Genomic DNA, 25,695 nt, shown 5'->3' with positions numbered 1-25,695 from the left:
TCGGGTACAACTCCTCACACCATCCTGATCTCACTGTTGTGTTTTGCAAGAAAGCTTGGCCATACTCTCCACAGTATGATCCCCGAACTCATTTGGGAAGTGTAGCCATGGTCCTATTATTAGGGGTCTTCAGCTGTTCATGAGATGCCTTGGGGGGAAAGTGACTGCATCCTCTGTTCTCTTTCCCTCCCTGTCTTTTCTCAGTAGCAAGGGGAATAGTAATATCATATGGTAGATAGAGGCAACTTAACTTTTTTATTTTAGACAATATTCCTAAGACTATGTTTTGCTATTAAGGAAAGTGCTCATTGCTATAGTTTTATTCTGGAGAAATTTTACTTTTATTAGCATATGATTTTGAGTGAGACTTTTTCTATACTATGTGCATGTAGGATCTTAGTTCCCTGACATGGGATCAAACCCATGCTCCCTGAATTGAGAGCATAGAGTTTTAAGCACTGGCCCCACAAGGGAAGTCCCTAGTGAAAAATATTTTTGAGTGACTCATTTAATCAATAAACATTGAAAGATGGCTACAGATGTGACTCAGATATGTGGCATGTTACTAGAATGCAAGTGTCATAAATTAGGATCTCCATTATAAAAGAGTGGGAATTTCAATGGAAAGAGGAATTTCCTTTTGATTCTGTTAAGTCAGAAACCATCTATGGAGTGTTCCACGGGGTTTGAGGTACGTGAGCTTGGCCTTGAAAAATGGATGGATACCAGGGAATATTTCAGAAGGGGAGGAAAATGTACATAAATACAGGAAAACGTGGGTATTTTCAGCAAATTTTGACTGTCATTTTTTTTATCCAAAGAATGGAATGTGCCACAAGGAATAGTGGGGAGAGGCAGGGAGCAGAGGAAGGTTACTATATGCCTGAACTCTCTATAGCAGATTTATTATTTTTCTGGGTCATTTTGATTTTATAACTCATTTATTGTAGGACCTTCTATATTTAAAAACTTAATCATATCATCTTACTTCACTTTAAATGTCAGTATAGGTTTTCCTGCCCTTTTTGATAATCTAGGATTGTAGAAGATATAATTATGGAAATAATTTCTATGACTATGACTTTCACCAAAGAAACCCTCTTTGTCAGGATAGTTGGCACTATGACTTTAGCAGAATTTCCTAACTTTTAAATCAGGGTAAACTGGATGTTGATCTGCAAACCCGAACCTGCTATTTAGGACCCTCCTATAGTATGGTAATAATAGACTAACAGAAACCAAAATACCAATATTTTTTTCACTGAGTAGACAAGGTAGATTGGATTTTATGAACACAGACTCAGTACTGTTGCTATTACAATTATCACTCCAACATTCAAGTTATCAGGCCAAGCTTATTGTTTGTCACGTCCTATGAGGAAACAGCTGAGGCCAGGCCAGCAGGCAGAATCACCATAGCAGGATAGAAGCTAGAGATGAACCCCAAGGGCGAAGTGCATATAGCATAATCCTTGAGTTACAAGGTGCTTCATTGATTGAATAACTGCTTTGGAAAAGGATGACAACAGTAGCACATGAAATGCCCCAGTCATTGTAAGAACCTGCTCATTTTCCAAAATATTACAGATGAAAATGTGTCTTAGAATCAAGGAAAACGGCAAATTAGCCTTGTAAGTTAGAGGTGAGGTGGAGGTCAGAGACTAGGCTAAACTACAAGCCTCAGAAGCTGGAAGTCAAGAGACCAAGGCAAAGGTCCAGGCTGGATGGGAGAAATTGAGCAGGAGTTGAGGGGTCAGGGCACAGGCTAGGATCAGGGATGCATTGAGCACAGTATCCCCAGGGAGAGGACTCAGGCCAGGGTGCTAGGAATGCAGTCCATCCCCAGCTGGATGGCCAGTGGGCAGCCCCACGTGATTTGTCTTTGTGTGGCTTGGAGGGGCATGCCCCCTATAGGGCTTCACTGAGCAGTCAGATGAGGGCGCAGGCTGTCTCTACAGGTGAAGTAGGTGTTTGGGATTCGTCTGGGGGAACAATACCATTGTCGTCATACACAGCCCTTTGCTCCTTTGATAGTCCTGTGCAGTATCACTTTTCTTTGCTTTTCCCATACTACATTTCAGATGTCACTGAGAAGCAATCTTATATCTTTTGAGGACACCTATTTTTTTTATGCAACCTGATCTAAAAATGATCTTATTTTTGTTACATGTTGAAAAGCATCACATTAATTCCATGTATGGTATATTTATACTTTATTAAAAAAAATTCAACACCATATACATTAAAAAATGATGCTGTGAGCACAAAATTATTATGCACCAAAGGACTTGTGTCTTATTTCTTTACTGGCTAAGTAAATAAATTTGCTAAACATCAGTAGTACAGTGCGGTACTCAGTAGATGCTTAGTACATTCTGGTTGAATTAAACAGGTTATTTGTAGTGTTTAAAGTGTTATGTTTAAACATAATTTGTGCATGCTGTCTGGTCTAAGGTCTGTTCAAGAGCATATGGTTATAAATAATAAGTTAGTATTTATTTTAGCAGAACCATTAGGACTTAATTAAGTCTAATATTTTGAATGCCATAGTTGATGTTTTGATATTATAATCCTCAAAATCTTTCTTTGATAGCCTCCCAAATACATAAAATGTTCTTAACATCTGTGGGCACAGGATTTAGAATGAGTCATCTCAGGTTCAAAGTGTGCAGTCCCAGTGTGTGCTTATCAACCGAGTGAGGTACTGACACAATACAAATGTATTGGAAAAGTATGCTTCATTTATTTTAATACTCTCAGGGACAAAATTTTTGTGAAGTTTTGTGAATGTGCAGGAAGATTTTTTTTTTTTTAATGCATACATTGCAATAGCCCGCAAAGTAACTTCATTCTGATTCAATTTCATAAATTGCTACATGAAGAAGCACCCTCCAGTAGATAATACTCAGAAATCAGCACTTAATATGGCAGTAATGGTTATTGCTGTCATTCTTTACATCTTTAAAAATAATTAAGCATTACTGCACAGGCATTATAAAGTTCCCCTATCACCATTAAGAGGATATTTGAGGTTTGATGTAATTTAGTAAATTACATTATACAGTAGTTAAGGTTTTTATGTAGTGAAGTAAAATGCATAGTAGTTAAGCACACTTACCGTATAATGCATTGTACAGAGTTACACGTTCCAGCTGCTGCCAGCTTTGTTCCAGTGTCATGATTGCTTTGCAGGCTGACGTTCCTCAGGGAGTGATTCGAGTACAAGCTCCCCATCTTTCGAAAGTTTCCATGGCAATACAGCTAACTGAAGAACTCAAAGCCAGTGATGTACTTGCCAGATTTCTCAGCCAAGAAAGGTAGAGGCCTGTTTTGTTTTAATTATTGCATGGTATCACTCACTTGCTCTCTCTGCCTCCCTGCTTTTTTTCTTTTTTTTCTAAATGATGGCTGGTGTGAAGGACTTAAAATGTTAGCAGAAGAGAAAAGGAGACTTAAAAATAATACTGTTGGAATGAGTCGAGTTCATTGCGTGTAGTTTGTGTTCAAGTTGAGCCTGTTGCAGGCAGGCGGTCTGAGCATTCCTTCGCTCTGTCTGCAGTGGACTTGGCACATGACACTACTCAGTATTCTTTCCAGAATATGGTGATTGGAGGTTAATTACTATGTGTAGTCTGTTAGGAAAATCACTAATTAGGATACAGTGGGATTAAAACAAAAGATACAACTTTTTCAATGAAATATAATGAATACAAAGAAACGCTTAAATTTTAAGACAGAAGGTATAAAGAATTCAGAGGGAACAGATGGCCAAAGGAGTTCTGAAGTCACAGGTCAAAGCACACCCTCCTCAGTAGAGACCACCACGTCTTCCCCTCTGTTATGGGGCTGATGAGGCAGGAGGAGTCTTTTGAAAGCCATTGGCATCCCTTTTAAGCTGGAGAATAATTGCTTTACAATGTTGTATTGGTTTCTTCCATACAACAAACAATGTGAATCAGCCGTAAGTATACATATGTCCCCTCCCTCTTGAACCTCCCTCACACCTTCCCAATACACACTTTTTGAGACATGTTTGAGATATCTTTTCTTGAATTTTGGAGGTTCAAACAGGGTATGGATATTTCAGTGTTCAAATTCTTATTTTTAGCTAAAATTATATTTTAATGCTTTCCTTTCTCATTTCCACTTATTGAAATAAATAAATCTAACTTTTTTTTTTAAAGTCAGAGACCTCAGAGGCATTAGCTGTTTAGCTTCTTTATACTGATTTCATCTCTGATAGAATTTAATCTCTTCATTCTTTCATTCAAGTTTTCTGTCAAAATTTCTCCAGTTTTAATACAGAACTGCATGTATTTAATATGTCTCTGCTCTGTCTATGGCCCTCTGCTAGATGTTGAAAAGGGTATAAAAAATATCTTAAAGTGTCTTCCCTTGTGGTTTGTAAATTGGAAGAAGACATGAGCCTGTGTAGTTAACAGATGGTGATGAAATAAAAGAGAGGCTTATTGGTAATTCTGGGCTTAAACTTCCCTCTCAACCACACTCTGAGGGAAGTACTATCATTACCTCCATTTTACTGATAAGGAAACTTGAGACTTTCAAGGTCACTTGTCACCTGGGTGGTGGAGCTGAATTCTAAATCTGGGGTTTGTCCGCAAAGGAAGTCCTTTAACCCCTCTCTTTATTGACTCGGGGACCAAGAGATCATCATGGATCTGGGGACCACTGATGTAGAGTCTGGGAGTAGATGGACTTTGAGGGGATTAATTCCTGGACCAGTTGGAATTGGGGGGGGGGGGCGGGGGGAATTAGGTTCTGGGAGCAGTTGGAGTTTCTTGGATGTCTTTGCTCCCTAAAAGGTCTCTCTGCCTCGAGGAAATCAATCCACTTCCTCTCTATTCCCTGAGCTGACCAAGTAGATGCCATTCTTCCCATTGGGAATGGCTTCCCATCCTCTCCCAAAGTGTGTACCTGAAGATCTGGCCAGACTTCAGATATAAGCAGCTCTTCCAGGCTAGACATAGTTTAATTTATGCAGTGTTTAGTTGCAGGACCCAGATGCTCAATTTAATCTGCAGTTGTGCTCCTCTGCTTGTAGGTAATATAAGGTGTGACTGAAGTTGTATGATACACTCCACTGTGACTTTTATAGTTAGGGTAGAGTAGGATAATGGTAGACATATTCTTATAAGAAAGTACCAGTTTTGTGACAATTGCCCTTTGTCTATTTGGATTTACTGCTTGTGGTGCTTTTATTAAGCAAACATGTGCTACCCACTAAAGCAGAATCCTTTCTTCTACCACCCCTTCTCTCCCCTCCTGCTCCACCCAAAGAGAGGTCTAGCAAACTTCATAGTCCATTTGCCTTTTCTCCTCCCAGTGCTCAGCCCTTTCTTTTATGCTTGGGGATGCTGGAACCAGATAATACGGATCCAAATACTAGATTTTCCTGTTTTATGTTAGGCTAGTTTTTATCATCTCTGTAAGTCTCAGGCTCTTCATTGTAAAAGTGGACCCACGTTATAGCCGTGTGATAATTAAATAGGAAAATGACCAGGAAGTACATAGTATTATCTGTCTGGGCCATCTAATAAGTGATGTTTTCAATAAATACTTATATGTATCTTTTCTTCCGTGACTTTGCTCTCCTTCTTTGCCTTCCACTTGTACAGAGACAGTGGGAAACCCCACTTCCCTCCATCCTTTTCCTCCCCTGCTTTCTCTACTGAAGCCAAGAACACACAAATGACATAAAATAAATGTGCAATAAATTATACATTCATTCGCCAGTCTTTGGTAATAGCTGTTGCCTTTTCTTTAGTTATGGATTTGTTGATTAGTGTTAAGTGAAAGGTAATGTATACCAGAAAATCTAGTTTAGGTTTCTTTAAAGTAAAATAAGAATATAAATATTGGAGAGGCAATCTGAGAACAATAACCTGATTAGATTTTTTTCCGTCTCCCAAAACATTCCATTTGGTTTTCGTAAAAATAATGGCTCTCATTATAGTTTATCAGGTTATATGCTGTATTAAAAATGAAAATGTAATTATTAAATTATTTAATTTCAAAAATAAGCATACCCCAGTTTGGAAGCAAAGTGAGTTGTCTCTTGGTCAGGATATGGCTCAACAGGGAGGATGGTAAGCGCGAGAACTCCCATAGCCCTGAGTGGTCAGGGTGCTGTGGACAGCAGAGTAGATGGAGCTGGGTAACTCGAGGGGCCACTGAATGGTTGATTAGGAGAGCTTCTGCTGTATCACATCTTTCTGCTGGTTTGGGTAAAAGTCAGCCTTGGTTTTCTCTTGTCAGTTCCGGGGAGTTTGTCCTCAGGTCCTCTGTCAGTGGTTCGCAAACCCTTCTGTGCATCAGAGTCTACCAGAGAGTACTTAAAAACCAGATTCTAGGGCTTGACCTAGGCATATTAAATCAGATTTTTGGCAAGTTTTCCAGATAATAGAGATGTTTGTAAAGCACTTTATTTTGCCACTGTTAAACCTAATGTTCTGGAGACTTTACTCTTCGAAGAGAGTAAACCTGTAGATGCATTCTACTTGTAAAGTCATCGTAATGAGTGTTTGGTTCTATTTTGAGAGCATTTACCTCCCATATTGGGACAGTTAGCACAGGGAGGCTTATGAACTGCGCTATATTCTTTATATTCATCTTGTACACTATTAGAGTGATCAGCACAGCAAACCTGTGAGAAATACTATTGAATAAATGCAATGTGCAAACATTTCTTCTTAGAGTTTCATGAGGACCTTTTTGGCCCCTATGCAAAATAGATGACCATATTAATAATTTTATGGACAGCTAAAATGTTACTTTTCTTTTTAACTTTACAAATTTAGGTACTGATTTATTATTTCACCTTTGGATGTACGATTCCATTTGTTTATTTTAATTTACAGGTGTGACATTTTTATTACTGTTCAACACATTTAACAGATGGGAAAATACAAACGTGTAGATAATTACAGTATGTCTAAGTTATGAATTTTCCATACAAGCTAGAATTCCCCAAGCACATTAAAGTGATTTACTTGCAAGCTGTCTGATGATGCAACTAATCAGTTTGTTTTCTCCCTGCTAGTGGAGTTGCCCAGACTCTCAAGAATGGGGAAGTTTTTTTGTATGAAATTGGAGGAAATATTGGTAAGCACGTTTTTTTTTTAATCTTTTATTCCATAGGCTTATTTGACATTGCCAGTGGTGGTTTTTTATATCTTTGGGAGAGAAAAGGAAATTTGAAGTAAAATATAACACTCTGTAGACAGTTGATGAGTACTATAGTTGATGAGATTTTTTTTTTTTTTTTTTTTAATGGGTCTGGCCTTTCTGTTCTGGCTCTTTTAGAGCTCCTTCTATGTGGACCTTGAGCCAAAGGCAAGTTCCCTAAAATAGAAATAACTTCTAAAATGGTTAATGAATTTTTTCAAAACCTCTTTCTTTTTTATATGCTGATAGGTAGTAGTAGTGAAAGTCACTCAGTCATGTCCAACTCTTATGACCCCATGGACTGTAGCCCGCCACGTTCCTCTCTCCATGGAATTCTCCAGGCAAGAACACTGGAGTGGGTTGCCATTTCCTTCTCCAGGGGATCTTCCTGACCCAGGAATCGAACCCAAGTCTCCTGCATTGCAGGCAGGTTCTTTACCAACTGAGCTATGAGGGAAGCCCTTTTATATGCTGAAAGCACATCTTAATAAAGGGAGTGAGCTTATTTAAGACCGAGTTGATACTTTTATTATGGTATAGTATTGGGTATTTTTTAGTGAATGCAGAAGTTATTTTGCCATTGTTGATTGCCTGCTACATAAAACACATATGTATACATACATACATTGGTACCTTATAAAATAGAAATAGGATAAATGGATTAGTTTTGACCATGTCTCATATTTTATTTGCCCACTTATAACTATCAATGGGTTGTACTCATCTTCTTATTAAAATTTAAAGTAAACCTTCCTTCTTTTTTTGATCCTTAAAATGGTAAGAGTAAAATTGTCAACAAATAAATTCAAAATAGTCATTGAAAATACCTTATGATAAGTTTTGTAGAATTCTTTTCTAGGACTTAAAAATTTTAGTAAATATTGAAACCTGAATTTAAGAATATCAAGTTTCCTTCAAAAATTTAAGTAAGTCACAATTCCACTAGAAATCTGGATTGTTAACTCTGTTAATCAAGTATTGGTATATTTATTTTATTGTGCATTTTGCTATTAGATATTGGGAATTAAGCATGGTTTCTTACTTAATAAAGGCAAATAAACTTTTAAGGAACCATTTAAAAGCCCATCACAGACAGTATTTTCAACTTCCTAACTTCATTTGAAAACCTGTGCATTTGGAGAAGGACTACTCAATTAATTTTTCCATTATTGGCCCAAGCCTTATAATATTATGGGAGGTGGGAAAAAATGATACCTATTTCAAAGTGTAAGACTCCAGAGTTAAACCACGAAGCTTAAATTTAAAATTGCCTCTCTATCTCCCCAGTCACTGTATCACACTGATGTAACATCTCTTTCCTAGGGGAACGCTGCCTCGATGACAACACTTACATGAAGGACTTATATCAACTCAACCCCAATGCTGAGTGGGTTATAAAGTCAAAGCCATCATAGAAGATTTATGCTGAAGATAGCCAGCCATAAGGACTCCCTTAATCATACTTGCTGGGTCAAGAGTGTAAATAAAATAAATGGTGGGACTCTTATTATTCACATATACCCTATTCTTGAATAGTGACACACTGAGCCTTAAAAAGTTCTAGATTTGTGCTGCTGCCAGATTATGTTAATTATTATTATTCATATTAGAAAACATCTCTGGAGTGAGAAGAAAGGAGCTAAATTAGCTTGTAGGCTATTTTCATCCACTCCGTGGAATGTGTCCAGATGCGACATCCCTTTTTAATATGAAAATATACTCTCTTCCCCCTCTTTTTCTGTTCTAAAATGATGTATACAGTAATAATGTGCATTTTCACCTTTCTCTCCTCCTGACACCTGCCTTCCCCCAGATGGGTTTGTTTTTCAGCTGGAAAGGTAACCAGGATCAGGTATGGCAAGATGTGAAGACAGTACCTCTGGAAATAGACTGAGTTCAGCAATATTTCTGTCTCTGTCGTACATTAATATTCATCTCTTTGAGTCATTTGTTCAGACAGTGGCCTCCCACTTCTTAGTGCTGTATCACACGAAGAGACTTGCATTTTGTTTCAGTTCAGCTCACGTATGTGCTCAGAACTGTATCTACTATCAAGAAAACAGACCTGTCAGAAACTGCCAATTCTTACTGCACTGTTTAAGACTTACGTATTCAGAATAAATAAAATATATCCATGTGGAATAACTGGATTATGGATAATGAGAGAGTGGAAGATCACTTCGTGTAAGCTGTAGTCTCCTAAATGAAATTTAAAAAGTCATATAGCTGGCTTTACCTATTGTCGTATTAGCAGTACAAATACTGTAACTGGCTTTACCTGTTGTCATATTAGCAGTACAAATACGTGCAATAGTGTGATCCAGTCATTGAGAATGTATTCTGCTGAAAGAGGGATCTTCTTTTTTTTTTTTTTACTTATAAATGAGTCGCAGGAAGAATTATTCTTCTGAGTATGACACCATCATATGAACAAGCTTTTGTTTGTGTACTTATTTTAATCAGAGCAAATTTACTAAAATGCTGTGGAAAGACCATTCCCAGAAATTTTCATGCACAAACCATTATAATAAGAGATGAGCCTCCATACTGTAAACAAGAGGAATGAAGTGAGAGAGAAATGTTCCATATTTTATACGTTTAGAGTGTAGTGAATAAAAGTGATGTACATGAATGTTGCACAAACTGTGTTTATGATACTTTTCAGTAGGACTTTAGGATAGGAAACATTGCACATTCTCAGAAGCTCTTGATGTCACTCTAATTAGGAGGGGAAAATGCTGCTAATGAGAACAGTCAGAAATTTTTAATTAAGAGCAGCCTGTGGATATGATCACTTAAATACCTTTGTGATGATTTGTGCCATTGCTTTTTTATTTAAAAATTTTTTTTATAATTAAATACATTTTTCTAAATTATCTTTTCTTGGAATTTATTACATTTAACCTGATGTGTTCATGAGTATAATAATGGGCTATTCTTGTTTTTGTTAAAAGCCACTTCTACTCTTTTATTTCTCCTATTTACTGCTCCTGTGTTGTTTTTAAAGTGGGAAGACACATGGAAGGTATAAACTTGCTTCCTTCCTTAGGTTTTTCCTTAGGAAATTTCTATTCTTTCAGTTCAGTTCAGTCGCTCAGTCGTGTCCAACTCTTTGCGACCCCATGAATCACAGCACACCAGGCCTCCCTGTCCGTCACCAACTCCCGGAGTTCATCCAAACTCATGTCCATCGAGTTGGTGATGCCATCCAGCCATCTCATCCTCTGTCGTCCCCTTCTCCTGCCCGCAATCCCTCCCAGCATGAGGGTCTTTTCTAATGAGTCAACTCTTCGCATGAGGTGGCCAAAGTATTGGAGTTTCAGCTTCAGTATCAGTCCTTCCAATGAACACCCAGGACTGATCTCTTTTAGGGTGGACTGATTGAATCTCCTTGCAGTCCAAGGGACTCTCAAGAGTCTTCTCCAACACCACAGTTCAAAAGCATCAATTCTTCGGTGCTCAGCTTTCTTCACAGTCCAACTCTCACATCCATACATGACCACAGGAAAAACCATAGCCTTGACTAGACGGACTTTTAGGGTTTTTCAAAACACGTTGTATTATTCTCTTTCTGATTTTTGACAGTGTAAACCCATACAGCGTATTAAAAAGCAAAGACATCACTTTGTTGACAAAGATTCTTACAATCAAAGCTATCGTTTTTCCAGTAATCACGTACGGATGTGGGAGTTGGTCCATAAGAAGACTGAGTGTCACAGAATTGATGCTGTTGAACTGTGGTGCTGAAGGAGACTCTTGAGAGTCCATTGGACTGCAAGATCAAACCAGTCAGTCCTAAAGGAAATCAACCCTGAATATTCATTGGAAGGGCTGATGTGGAAGCTGAAGCTCCAATACTTTGGCTACTTGATGCAAAGAGCTGATTCATTGGAAAAGACCCTGATGCTGGGAAAGATTGAAGGCAAAAGGAGAAGTGAGTAGCAGAGAATGAGATAGTTAGATAGCTTCACTGACTCAGTGGACATGAATTTGAGCAAATTCCAGGAGATAGTGGCGGACAAGGTAGCAGAGCCTGGTATGATATAGTCCATGAGGTTGCAAAAGAGTCAGATATGACTTAGCAACTGAACACCACCACCAACAAATATTAATTTCTCAGTGAAGTGTTTATTAACCTTTTTGTTTAATGAAGACAATATAAAAGGAAAATCAAGTGCTTAGAATGTAAGTTAGGAGTGAATAGATGATTTAAATAAATGGCTTCCTAGAGCATATGTCAGCCAATCATCATCACAAATACTACTCATGACAGGAGACAGAAGAGGCTTTTGATAATGAAGAAGTACCAGCTATTGGCAAATAAACATGAAAATGCCATTTTATTTCTTGAGCCCTTCTTAGAATTCATGACCTGTGTTCACTGACACTGAACAGTACTGCATTTAAGTAACCAAGAAGATGTCTATCTACCCTTATAAAGAGGAGAAACTTTATAATGTATAGCCTCAGGGACTTCCCTTGTGGTCTAGTGGTTAAGACTTTGCACTTCCAGTGCAGAGGTCACAGTTTCAATCCCTGGCCAGGGAACTAAGACCTCCCCCCTCCAAAAAATAAGTATAGTGTATAACCTCAAATATAACTGCTCTGGCATTATCTCAAATGCTTTTTCTGTAATATTTTTCTAGTGAATTTTAAATCTCAAGTTAGGTTTTCTTTTTTTTTTTTAAGTCTTTCTTGAATTTGTTACAATATTTCTTCTGTTTTATGTGTTGGTTTTTTGGCCCTGAGGCATGTGGGATCTTAGCTGCCCAACCAGGGATTGAACCCACACCCCCTGCATTGGAAGGCAGACTCTTAACTACTGCACCACAGAAAATTCCTTAGGTTAGCTTTTATTTGTGTGTGAGGGGAAATTAAAACAACAGATGTATTTACTTTGCGTGTTAAATATAACTCTTAAGTTACTGGTGAAAATTTGCTGTTGTTTGTAGAAAACTAGTTGACCTGTTAATATTTTGGAGATGTTTCCTCTTCTCTGAAGAGGGTTATTATGATTCTTTACAATTGAACAATATTTACTTACTCCTGCTATAGAATTCAGACTAAACTCCTGGCTAGCACTCTTTAGGAAAAGCAATTTATTTTACTGACTTGATGGGATTTTTCATTCCTATCTTTTCCTACTTTTCAAGTTAGACTGGATTGTACTTTTTACCTCATTGTCCTGATTTCTCACCTATTGATCAGTAGGTGGCACTCTTGGTCAGGAATTCCTTTGCAGCTCAGCTACTGGAAGTTTTGAAAGTGAACCTGAGTTCATGGTAAGAGGTTAAGACTCAGTGCCAGGTATCTGCAAGACAATTAGGTAAGAACAGCATAGATCTCTTGAATCACAGTGAAAAGTGTAAATAGTGATTAGTGCCAGGGTTTTTATGTTCAGTCTGTTAGTCTGCTTTTATCCTTGTTGAGTGGAGGGGTGGGGTGGTTTCTGAGCCACAGTTAAATATTTTGTCAATGTCGTTTCAAGCGGAAGGATCATAATAAGAGGAAGACAATGAACCGGGAAATTCTAAAGAAGGACATAATGTCCTCTGTCTTTAGTATATATGTGCTTGTTTCTTCATTCAACAATACTCAGGTATTTACTGAGTCTCTACATATATGTGCCAGGCAGGGTCTACCCTTGACGTACATCAGTGAGGAGAAGAGCTCTGCTCTCGAGGTGCTTCCATTCTAATGAAAGGAGACAAATGAATTAATAAATACAGTCAGCCCTCCAAATCCAGAGGTTCTGTGGGTCAAAAATATTTGGGGAAAAAAAGAATCCAGAAAGTTTCGAAAAGCAAAACTTGAAAATTTGCCATGCTCTGGCAGCTATTGATATTTACATAGCATTACATTGTAGAAGGTATTATGTGTTGTAGAGACAACTCAATATATGGGAGACTATACATAGGTTATATGCAAATACTGCACTGTTTTATATAATGTATAATACTTGACCATTTATGAATTTTGCTATCTTCCAGAGTCCTGGAACCTGTCCTCTGCTGATCAAAGGGGTGATTATAAATAAAATTATATAGTATGTTGAAAGGTTGTAAGTATAATAGAGACAGAAAAATGAAGAACAGGGTAAATATGACAGTTAATGGAAGAATAGGCTCATTCCAATAGTAAACAGGGGGGTCTCACTGAACGTTTAAAAACTGAGCAAAGACTTAAAATATGTGAAGAACTTGCCACATGGATATCTGGCAGAAAGCATTCCAGACAGGGAATAACCAGGACAAAGGTCCAAAGGCAGAAATGTGCCTAATTGACCAAAGATTAGCAAGGATGCCATCATGGCTGGAATGTAATGAGAGCCCCTGAAAATAATGAAGAGAGCACTGGGGTAGGCTGGGGACTGAGACCTTGGAGGGCCTTATATTAGGGTGACCATAATTCATTCAAATCAAAATATTTTTGAGAGTGAATCAGGGTACTGTTATAGTGAGGGCAGTAGCTGTGGAGTGAGGAGAAGTGATCAGATTCTGTATATATTTGTGTAGGTAGAGCCTAAAGTGTTTCTAGTATGAGAGTGCATTTTCAATCAAGAATAAGCACAGTATTTTTGATGTGAGCAACAGGAAGAATGCAGTTTCCAACAACATCAATAGGGAAGGTGAAGTCAGGCATTTCGAGGGAGGAAGGATTCAGGAGTCCATTGTGGATGTGTTGAATGTGAGATGCCTTTTGAACATCCAAGTGGCAATGTCAAGTAGGCAGTTATCTGTGCCGAAGTTCAGGAGAGAGGTCTGGGTTGGAGTTACTGGCTTGTAAATGGGACTGAACCATGAACTTGCATGAGATTGCCAAGGGAATGAGTGTGCATGTAGTAGACAAAATCACCAAGAGGTGAGCCTTGGAGCTACCCAACATTAGAGGTGAGAAAAAGGAGAAGGAACCAGGAAAAAGACTGAAAAGAAGGAACCATTGAATTATCAAGAGATTATGACGTGCCTGATCACATGGACCGTAGCCTTGTCTAACTCAATACTATGAGCCATGCTGTGTAGGGCCACCCAAGACGGACGGGTCATAGTGGAGACTTCTGACAAAATGTGGTACACTAGAGAAGGGAATAGCAAACCACTTCAGTATTCTTGCCTTGAGAACCCCATGAACAGTATGAAAAAGCAAAAAGATAGGACACTGAAAGATGAACTCCCCAGGTCAGTAGGTGCCCAATATGCTACTGGAGACCAGTGGAGAAATAACTCCAGAAAGAATGAAGGGATGGAGCCAAAGCAAAAACACCAGCTAGTTGTGGATGTGACTGGTAATAGAAGCAAGGTCCGATGCTGTAAAGAGCAAAATTGCATAGGAACCTGGAATGTTAGGTCCATGAATCAAGGCAAATTGGAAGTGGTCAAATAGGAGATGGCAAGAGCAAACAGCAGAAGCTAGTGGAGGTGATGGGATTCCAGTTGAGCTATTTCATATCTTGAAAGATGATGCTGTGAAAGTGCTGCACTCAATATGCCAGCAGTGGCCACAGGATTGGAAAGGTCAGTTTTCATTCCAATCCTGAAGAAAGGCAATGCCAAAGATGTTCAAACTACCATACAATTGCACTCATTTCACACACTAGTGAAGTAATGCTCAAAATTCTCCAAGCGAGGCTTCAACAGTATGTGAAGCATGAACTTCCAGATGTTCAAGCTGGATTTGGAAAAGGCAGAGGAACCAGAGATCAAACTGCCAACATCTGTTGGATCATCGAAAAAGCACAAGAGTTCCAGAAAAATATCTGCTTTATTGGCTATGCCAAAGCCTTTGACTATGTGGACCACAACAAACTGTGGAAAATTCTGAAAGATATGGGAATACCAGACCACCTGACCTGCCTCTTGAGAAATCTGTTTGCAGGTCAAGAATCAACAGTTAGAACTAGACATGGAACAACAGACTGGTTCCAAATCAGGAAAGGAGTATATCAAGGCTATATATTTCCACCCTGCTTATTTAACTTATATGCAGAGTACAGCATGCGAAATGCTGGGCTGGATGAAGCACAAGCTGGAATCAAGATTGCCAGGAGAAATTCCAATAACCTCAGATATGCAGATGACACCTCCCTTATGGCAGAAAGCGAAGAAGAACTAAAGAGCCTGTTGATGAAAGAGGAGAGTGAAAAAGTTGGCTTAAAACTCAACATTCAGAAAACTAAGATCACGGCCTCTGGTCCCATCATTTCATGGCAAATAGATGGGGAAACAATGGAAACAGTGAGAGACTTTATTTTTGGGGGCTCCAAAATCACTGTAGTTGGTGACTTCAGCCATGAAATTAAAAGACACTTGCTCCTTGGAAGAACAGTGATGACCCACCTAGACAGCATATTAAAAAACAGAGACAACTTTGCCAACAAAGTCCATCTAGTCAAAGTGATGGTTTTTCCAGTAGTCATGTACGGATGTGAGAGTTGGACTATAAAGAAAGCTGAGCACTGAAAAATTGGTGCTTTTGAACTGTGGTGTTGGAGAAGACTCTTGAGAGTCCCTTGGACTGCAAGGAGATCCAACCAGTCCATCCTAAAGGAAAGCAGTCCTGAATATTCTTTGGAAGGACTGATGCTGAAGCTGAAACTCCAATACTTTGGCCACCTGATGTGAAGAACGGACTCATTTGAAAACACCCTGATGCTGGGAAAGATTGAAGGTGGGAAAAGAAGGGGACGACAGAGGATGAGATGGTTGGATGTTATCACTGACTTGATGGACATGATTTTGAGTAAGCTCTGGGAGTTGGTGATGGACAGGGAAGCCTGGCGTGCTGCAGTCCATGGGGTCTCAAAGAGTCAGACATGACTGAGCTCTGAAATGAAAACTGAAAAGAGAGCAGGAGGGAATTCCCTGATGGTTCTCAGTGGTTAGGGAATTCCTAGTGGTTGGTCTTCCTGGTTTGAGAAGATCCCCTGGAGGAGGGCATGGCAACCCACTCCAGTATTCTTGCCTGTAGAATCCCCATGGAGAGGGGAGCCTGGCAGGCTATGGTCCAGGGACTTATAAACAGTTGGACACGACTGAGCAACTAAGCACAGGACTCAATGCTTTCAATCTCTGGTCTCGGAACTAAGATCTTCACAAGTGGTGTGGTGTGGCAAAAAAAAAAAAAATCAGTAGCAGTAACTCTTCCTCAGGGCATATGGAGCACTGTAAAGAGCACAGAAATAATTCCAGAACATCTTTTCCTTACTTCAAGTGAGGTCAGCTTAACTTTAAAAACAAACTGACATAAGGGACAGAGTTCTCTCCCTGCATCTCAGGCCAGGAGGCCCAGGAAGAAAGCAAACTCTTATTTGGTTTATTTTCTGTATTTGGTTCCTTTTTCACTTCTAGGATGGTCATGGGCATCTTCAGCTGGCAACCACTGGTCTAGCAGACAGAGGTCCCACTACATTCTCTTTACTTTTCTGAGTCTTTGATTTCTCAAATTTCATATTTAATAAATATAGCAATAAGAATTTCCATTCCAGTTAGTCTCATATCTTAAAATCTGGATTTGGCATTTAGGGTTTTTTTTTGGCGGGGAGGGGGTGCTTTTGTTGTTGTTGCTTGTTTTTTGTTTTTCTCTACTTCTGTCCTAAAGTATTGCATGGCATAACTTGGATCTGCTAGAAAGAGTTTCATGTGAAACACTAGAACCCACTTCCCTCCATGTAATTTTTTTTTTTTAACTCTTTAAGACTTAAGACGTCTTTGAGAGGTTCCATTGGCTTTTTTTACACGTACCTGCATACTGTGTAAGAGAACCAGGTTGTTTGCAAGAAAAGCTTCTTCTATGATCTTTCCCGCTAAAGCCAAGACACTCTGGCTTTGTCACAAGCTAGCTTTTTTACCTTGAGATTTCACGTCTTGATTTCCTAACCAAAGCAGCTCAGGTAAGCTTTCAAACAAGCAGTTCCACTCTGCTGTCCTTACTGCTCTTGATGTTCACCCCTCATTGCCCTGAGGCAGCTCAGTTCTGTCTTCTGTTGCATCTCCTTTACAAAATGACAGTTTTCATGTCATCTCTGCCTAAGTCATGATCCCCTCCAGCCAGGGCCAAAGTGAACAAGGAATTTCCCAGGAAGGGAATTTCCTAAGGAGAGTTATGAAGAATGGCACAATTCTGAACAGTTAAAATGTTCTTTTTTTCACCTGACAGCAGCCTTGTTACAAGTTCTTTTTTTTTTTTTTTAAAGAGAAGTGATGTCATCATTACTTGTGGCTTTAAAATACTCATTTCTGTGGGAAAAGTCTTGGTGCATCTTGCTTTTGATTGCTGTGTCACACACTTTGTATTCAGCAATTCTAAGAACTCTACTGAGAAAGAGAAGAACTAACCATGGAGAGATTGTGTATCACTTTTGTCCAGGAATCTTGAGACACATTCTATGAACATGCTTCATTCATCCTCATTCTTGTCTTCATATTGAGAGGGAAGGAATTCACACCCTTCATCATTAAGAAATTAGACATAGTAGATAATGCCTTAAAGCATACTATGAATTCAATGAAGATGTTATTATGATAAGGAATACTTTAAAGTTTCATAAGGAAATGTAACTATGTTTCTCTTTCTTCTTCTTTCCTTTGCTTTCCAAGCATTTTAGTGCTTGCTCTTACTGCACCGTGGTTTTTATTGTGGTGACTTTGACTGTGTGGATCACAATAAACTGTGGAAAATTCTGAAAGAGATGGGAATACCAGACCACCTGATCTGCCTCTTGAGAAATCTGTATGCAGGTCAGGAAGCAACAGTTCTAACTGGACATGGAACAACAGACTGGTTCCAAATAGGAAAAGGAGTACGTCAAGGCTGTATATTGTCACCCTGCTTATTAAACTTATATGCAGAGTACATCATGAGAAACGCTGGACTGGAAGAAACACAAGCTGGAATCAAGATTGCCAGGAGAAATATCAATAACCTCAGACATGCAGATGACACCACCCTTATGAGAAAGTGAAGAGGAACTCAAAAGCCTCTTGATGAAAGTGAAAGTGGAGAGTGAAAAAGTTGGCTTAAAGCTCAACATTCAGAAAACAAAGATCATGACATCCGGTCCCATCACTTCATGGGAAATAGATGGGGAAACAGTGGAAACAGTGTCAGACTATATTTTTCTGGGCTCCAAAATCACTGCAGATGGTGACTGAAGCCATGAAATTAAAAGCCACTTACTCCTTGGAAGGAAAGTTATGACCAACCTAGATAGCATATTCAAAAGCAGAGACATTACTTTGCCAACAAAGGTCCATCTAGTCAAGGCTATGGTTTTTCCTGTGGTCATGTATGGATGTGAGAGTTGGACTGTGAAGAAGGCTGAGCACCGAAGAATTGATGCTTTTGAACTGTGGTGTTGGAGAAGACTCTTGAGAGTCCCTTGGACTGCAAGGAGATCCAACCAGTGCATTCTGAAGGAGATCAGCCCTGGGATTTCTTTGGAAGGAATGATGCTAAAGCTGAAACTCCAGTACTTTGGCCACCTGATGCGAAGAGTTGACTCATTGGTAAAGACTCTGATGCTGGGAGAGATTGGGGCAGGAGGAGAAGGGGACGACAGAGGATGAGATGGCTGGATGGCATCACTGACTCGATGGACGTGAGTCTAAGTGAACTCCAGGAGTTGGTGATGGACAGGGAGGCCTGGCGTGCTGCGATTCACGGGGTTGCAAAGAGTTGGACACGACTGAGCCACTGAACTGAACAGAAAAACTAATCATAGGATATGATACATTTCCACAGGAGATTAGATTTGCGGGTAGCATTAATACAGGCTGGTGTTAGGGGAGGTAGTCTCAGAAAATGACTCTCTGATTTGAGGGAGGCAGAAATGGATGCTACTAAATACTTTATTTGTAGATAAAATATACTGGGGGGCATAGAGAAAAGGGTATCTAAGCTGAAAGCTCAATTAGGATACCAGAGATTGATCCAGGCTTGAAGGGATAAGATTCAGAGTTAGCCCTATGGCAATGACAGTGGAAGAGAATAGGTTATATTGATGTTCAGAGTTGGGGTCAAGAGGACTTGCTGATTCCATTGGATGGGGAGGAGAGAGGTCTCCAAAAGATCCTTAGGAGCAGACGGTGGTGCTTTATATTGAGTCCTAGAACAAGGTAAGTACTGATTTGGGATGAAGGTGTTGGGACAAGAAAGAGGTGTGTATTATGGGTGTGGAAGGGAGAGAAAATGAGGAAATACTAAGGTGTGTAATGAGTCTAAACACATTTAAAAGGTGTACATTTAGAAAGTGTGCACGAAGGTGAGAGTAAAACCATAGGAATATACAGTCCCTGAGGGTATAGGGACAAGAGAAGGCTGCTTTGGGGTATATCTCCCACTTAAAGGATCTTGAAAGAAGAGCATTTAAACCATAGTAGTAGTGTCAGAGGGGGAGAGTCATTGACATCAGGGAATGCAGCTGGTCTAGTAAGGAGGGAATGGTCAACTATGTCGAATAATTGAGAGAAGTAAACCAGATGGATTCATAGAGACCAAATTGTTGTTGTTTAATTGCTAAGTCCTGTCTGATTCTTTTGTGACCCCATGGACTATAGCCCACCAGGCTCCTCTCTCCATGGGATTTCCCAGGCAAGAATACTGGAGTGGGTTGCCATTTCCTTCTCCAGGGGATCTTCCCTGACCAAGGGATCGAACTGGCACCTTCCACATTGCAGGTGGTAGATTCTTTACCACTGAGCCACCAGGGAAACCCTGAGACCAAGACTGGATGTAAATAGGATTTGGAAGCTGGCTTCCCTGGAAGCTCAGTCCGTAAAGAATCCACCAGCAATGCAGGAGACACCAGTTCAATCAATGGGTCAGGAAAGATCCCATGGAGAAGGAAATGGCAACCCACTCCAGTGTTCTTGCCTGGGGAATCCCATGGCCAGAGGAGCCTGGCGGGCTATAGTCTTTGGGGTCACAGGAGTCAGACATGACTTAACAAATAAATCATCACTACCACCAGCACTTGGAAGGTGCTGAATTTAGTTGGGACAGTTGAGGCAAGGGGGAAATGGAAGACATTTTATCAAAGTTTTCTTTTCTTTCATATTTTACAGAGAAAACTTGATCGTAAAATAGTTTTCACATAAAATTTTCTAATATCTGATATTATCTATATTTCTATACTTAGTTCAAGAGCTTCTTGATTCTTGTTATCTAAAATATTACTCAAAAATAACTGAATGACTTTTGAAGAAAACTGAAAGAGACTAAATGAAAGAGGAGAGTAAAAAAGTTGGCTTAAAGCTCAACATTCAGAAAACTAAGATTATGGCATCCAGTCCCATCACTTCATGGCAAATAGATGGGGAAACAGTGGAAGGAGTGGCTGACTTTATTTTTCTGGGCTCCCAAATCACTGCAGATGGTGACTGCAGCCATGAAATTAAAAGACGCTTACTTCTTGGAAGGAAAGTTATGACCAACCTAGACAGTATATTAAAAAGCAGAGACATTACTTTGTCAACAAAGGTCTGTCTAGTCAAGGCTATGGTTTTTCCAGTGGTCATGTATGGATGTGAGAGTTGGACTGTAAAGAAAGCTGAGCACCAAAGAATTGATGCTTTTGAACTGTGGTGTTGGAGAAGACTCTTGAGAGTCCCTTGGACTGCAAGGAGATCCAACCAGTCCATTCTAAAGGAGATCAGTCCTGGGTGTTCATTGGAAGGACTGATGTTGAAGCTGAAACTCCAGTACTTTGGCCACCTGATGTGAAGAGCTGACTCATTGGAAAACACCCTGATGCTGGGAAAGATTGAAGGCAGGAGGAGAAGGGGACTACAGAGGATGAGATGGTTGGATGGCATCACCGACTCAATGGACATGTGTTTGAGTGGACTCTGGGAGTTGGTGATGGACAGGGAGGTCTGGCATGCTGTGGTTCATGGGGTTGCAAAATTTGGACATGACTGAGCAACTGAACTGAACTGAATGAGACTAAAGAACTGTACACAGAAAATTACACTGATGAAAGAAATCAAAAATGACATAAACAGATGGTGAGATATTCCATTTTCCTAGGTAGGAATACTCAACATTGTGAAAATGACTATACTACCAAATTCAATGTACAGATTCAATGTGACCCCTATCAAATTACCAATGGTATTTTTCACAGAAGTAGAACAAAAAATTTCACAATTCATATGGAAACACAAAAGACCCCAAATAGCCAAAGCAGTCTTGAGAAAGAAGAATGGAGCTGGAGGAATCAACCTTCCTGACTTTAGATTATACTACAAAGTGACAGTCATCAAGACAGTGTGGTACTGACACAAAAACAGAAATATAGACCTGTAGAACAAGATAGAAAGTCCAAAAATAAACCCATGCACCTATGGGTACCTTATTTTTGACAAAGAAGGAAAAAATATACAATGGGGCAAAGACAGCCTCTTCAATAAATGGTGCTGGGGAAACTGGACAGCTACATGTAAAAGAATGAAATTAGAACACTTCCTAACACCACACACCAAGATAAACTCAAAATGGATTAAAGACCTAAATGTAAGACCAGAAACTATAAAACTCTTAAAGGAAAACATAGGCAGAACACTTGATGACATAAACCAAAGAAAGATCCTCCATGACCCACCTCTTTGAGTAATGGAAATAAAAACAAAAGTAAACAAGTGGGACCTGATTAAATGTAAAAGCTTTTGCACAGCAAAGGAAACTAAGCAAGGTGAAAAGACAGCCCTCAGAATGGGAGAAAATAATAGCAAGTGAAACAACTGACAAAGGATTCATTTCCAAAATATACAAGCAGCTCATACAACTCAATACCAAAAAAAACAACCCAATCAAAAAGTGGGAAAAAGACCTAAACAGACATTTCTCCAAAGATATACAGATGGCTAACAAACGCATGAAAAGATGCTCAACATCACTCATTATTAGAGAAATGCAAATCAAAACTACAATGAGATATATCACCTCACACTGGTCAGAATGGCCATCATCAAAAAGTCTACAAACAATAAATGCTGGAGAGGGTGCGGAGAAAAAGGAATGCTCTTGCACTGTTGGGTGGGAATGCAAACTGATACAGCCACTATGGAAGACGGTATGGAGATTCCTTAAAAAATGAGGAATAAAACCACCATATGACCCAGCAATCCCACTCCTAGGCATATACTCTGAAGAAACCAAAATTGAAAAAGAAACATGTATCCCATTGTTCACTGAAGCACTATTTACAATAGCTAGAACGTGGAAGCAACCTAGATGTCCATCGACAGATGAGTGGATAAAGAAGTTGTACATAGGCACAATGGAATATTACTCCATAATATTCCATATGGAGCCATAAAATGGAACACATTTGAGTCAGTTCGGATATGGTGGATGAACCTAGAACCTATTAAATAGAGTGAAGTGAGTCAGAAAGAGAAAGAAATACTGTATTCTAACACATATGTACGGAATCTAGAAGAATGGTACTGAAGAACTTCTTTACAGGGCAGCAATGAAGAAACAGACATAGAGAACAGACTTACGGACATGGGGAGAGGGGAGGAGAGGGTGAGACGTATGGAAAGAGTAACATGGAAACTTATATTACCATATGTAAAACAGATAGCCAATGGGAATTTGCTATATGGCTCAGGAAACTCATATGGGTTCTATCAATCTAGAGAGGTGGGATGGGCAGGAAATGCGAAGGAGGTTCAAAAGGGAAGGGATATATGTATACCTATTCATGTTGAGATTTGACAGAAAACAACAAAATTCTGTAAAGCAGTTATCCTTCAATAAAGAAATTTTAAAAAGGAAAAGAAATACTACAGCTGAATAGAATTAGTAGTTAAAAACTTTTAGAACACTATATGTTCAAAAAGTTAAATAAAAAGAAAAAAGAAAACTGAATGAATGATGAAAAATTCCCCAGGGACTTTGCCAGTCCTTGAGAGAGATTATTAATTTTGTTAAATTTTGATGATTTTTAAATTTAAGATTCTTTCCCAAGTTTAAAATCATATGGTGTTAAAGTAAGTGTGTGTGTAATATCGTGTTAAAGAGGCTGATAACACTGATACAGTAAAGCTTGTTCCGCATCAGCTGCTCTGTCAAAAATACCCTTGGTTCGGAGTCTCTTCCTGCCTTTCTGCATTGCAATGTATAATAAGAGTCATTGCTCTCCCCACTATAATGTATCTAGCAAAACTGGGGAATATATATTAGATAAAGTGGAAAATACAATGCTATGTAAGACAAGATTTAGGACAAGTGTTATAAGATTTGTTTCTAAATTTTGATTATGGAGAGGTAAACAGCATGTACCGAAGTGCTTGTAATTCTCCAAGTTTTTTTATTCACATTCTTCTAAGATAATTTTTACAAACTGTATTTGTTTGAAATACTATGAAATTTAAAATATCTTGCATATTTTAATTAAAATGCAAAATTTTTCATAAATATAAATAAATGCAAAGGACATTATAATACTTTAAAATGTTTCAAGAGGAATTTTGATACCATAGTGACTTGATACCCTGTTATCTATTTTAAGAACTTCTTAAAAAGTCTACATTAATGGTAAGATACTTTAAAGTGTTCTGTGTTTTCTTTGAACCTCTATTTCCATTGTACTTTCTCCTTACAAATTTATCCTAAAGTAATCTAGTCAATGATACAGATTAATCCATTTCTCTGAAACATAAAATTATATATACTGAAGTTATAGCTGATCCAACAACAAAAATATATCATAAAATTTGATAATAAATACAAAGTTTGTTTTATTGAAAGTTGGGCTCTTAATGAGAAAAGGAGTTTTAGCTTTTTCTCAGCTTAATTATCTATGTATAGGTATTGCTTATTCCTAATAAATTTAGCATCTTCTATTTTTCATATATATATATACATGCACTGAGAAGCTTGTTTACATACAAATATAAATTGGAATTTAAAAATTAGTTATAATAGTGATAGTTTTTTAACTCCTTTAAAAGTTTGTTGAAAAGTGTTAGTTGCTTAGTCCAACTCTTTGCAACACTATAGACTATAACCCTGCAGATTCCTCTGTCCATGGAATTCTCTAGGCAAGAATACTGGAGTGGGTAGCCACTCCCTTTCCCAGGGATATCTCATGCCAAAAATCATAATGGTCTATTAATAGATTATTTCTAATGATCTACCAACTAATAGGTCCTTCTTTACATTTATTGAAAGCAAATAATTTGAAACAATCTGACTTTTATATGGATTTGTCACCCAACTGTTTTGGTAATTCATTTTGTCAGTTTCTAAGATGTATCCCAGAAAAATTATTACTGACTCAAAGAGTGTAAGAATATTTAAAACTTTCATTGGACGTATTGTCAAAGTTAAGATGAAGAGGCATTTGGGTAGAGGTAAACTTATATATGTATTTGAGATGTAAAAGTGGTTTCTCAAACTTTTATACCAAATGTATGTAAGTATAAGATTCTTGTAAGTGTAATTTTGATGTAACTGTTAGTCATTTGGCTAGGAAACTGCATGTGAAGGCAATAAATAAAGAGTAAGAAAAATAAACCTATACAGGTAGAGGAATTCAGTGACTAAGATTCCAGAGATCTTACGGTTGGTGAATAAAAATTAAAGGAAAAAAAAGCACCTTTCAGTCCCAGGACAACATACACTCAGCCTAGAAGGATCTTTTGGCATCTGACCTCAGACTCTAAGACAAACTTGCAAATCTCTGAATGGGTGCAAAGGTAGCAGGTACTTTTAAAGGATAATAAGTACAAACTCAAGGATTTGAGGGAAGCATTAAATTCAAATTGAAGACATAAAATATATTACTAAAGATGAACCTATATTAGAAGCTTGGTTAGACGTTTTGTAGGTTATTCAATGGAGACGAAGACCCTGTGACCTGTTGTGACTAAAAAGGTACTAAGCATTTAGACTTACCGAAAGAGATATTAAAAAACAAGAGACAACACCCTGTGGAGCGTTGGTAAACAACCCGCATGAGAAGTCTGCATACAAGTAAGTGAGGTAAGTTACGTGAATACACTCTTTAAGGTGTACCCATCATTTTATGAACATTAGTTATGATGACGGCAGGGGTGATAATGCTGTTTTAATGGAACCAGAGCAAGTCCAGAGTAAGACTTGCCATGATGGCCTGTGGGATGCTGTCAGCTGGAAAAGATTATGATTCTTCAATGTGAATGTGAAGACTGAGAGGTGAAATCATAAGTCATAGATCTGAACATGAAGTGAGCATCAAACTGTTCCAGTAGGTAATGTGTCTAAGAATGAGATTGTCTGTACCTTGAGAATAGAGTCTTTTTTCATCTGGTATCTGCAGTGTTTAATATTGTAATTCACATATGGTAGGTGCCCATTGAATGTTGGTTATTGTTGACCTAAAAAAACCCAATAGACTGTCAGTTGTTTCTCCAGCAAAAATGGGTTTTATTTGGGATCAACAAAGCATTGTAATTCAGATCCCATATGCCGCAACTAAAGCTCCTGTGTGCTGCAACAAAGATAAAAAATCAAAGATTGCAT

The 25,695-nt window shown here is 38.6% G+C and overlaps 1 protein-coding gene across 3 annotated transcripts in view; it reads left to right on the top strand.

Annotated features, from left to right (window-relative positions):
• Positions 1–10,061, top strand: part of ARHGAP18 (Rho GTPase activating protein 18) — a 202,681-nt gene extending 192,620 nt beyond the window's left edge. For all 3 annotated transcript variants that reach the window (XM_027551504.1, XM_027551506.1, XM_027551503.1), the window contains 3 exons: positions 3,193–3,317; positions 7,061–7,122; positions 8,509–10,061. In XM_027551504.1, the coding sequence (XP_027407305.1) occupies positions 3,193–3,317; positions 7,061–7,122; positions 8,509–8,600 (279 nt within the window). In that variant the 3' untranslated portion in view covers positions 8,601–10,061. The remainder of the gene's footprint in view (positions 1–3,192; positions 3,318–7,060; positions 7,123–8,508) is intronic.
• Positions 10,062–25,695: the final 15,634 nt, after the last annotated feature.

This window comes from Bos indicus x Bos taurus, chromosome 9 (assembly GCF_003369695.1).
Source record: "Bos indicus x Bos taurus breed Angus x Brahman F1 hybrid chromosome 9, Bos_hybrid_MaternalHap_v2.0, whole genome shotgun sequence".
In the NCBI taxonomy this organism is placed as follows: domain Eukaryota; kingdom Metazoa; phylum Chordata; class Mammalia; order Artiodactyla; family Bovidae; genus Bos; species Bos indicus x Bos taurus.
This window is presented reverse-complemented; position numbering and strand designations above follow the sequence as displayed.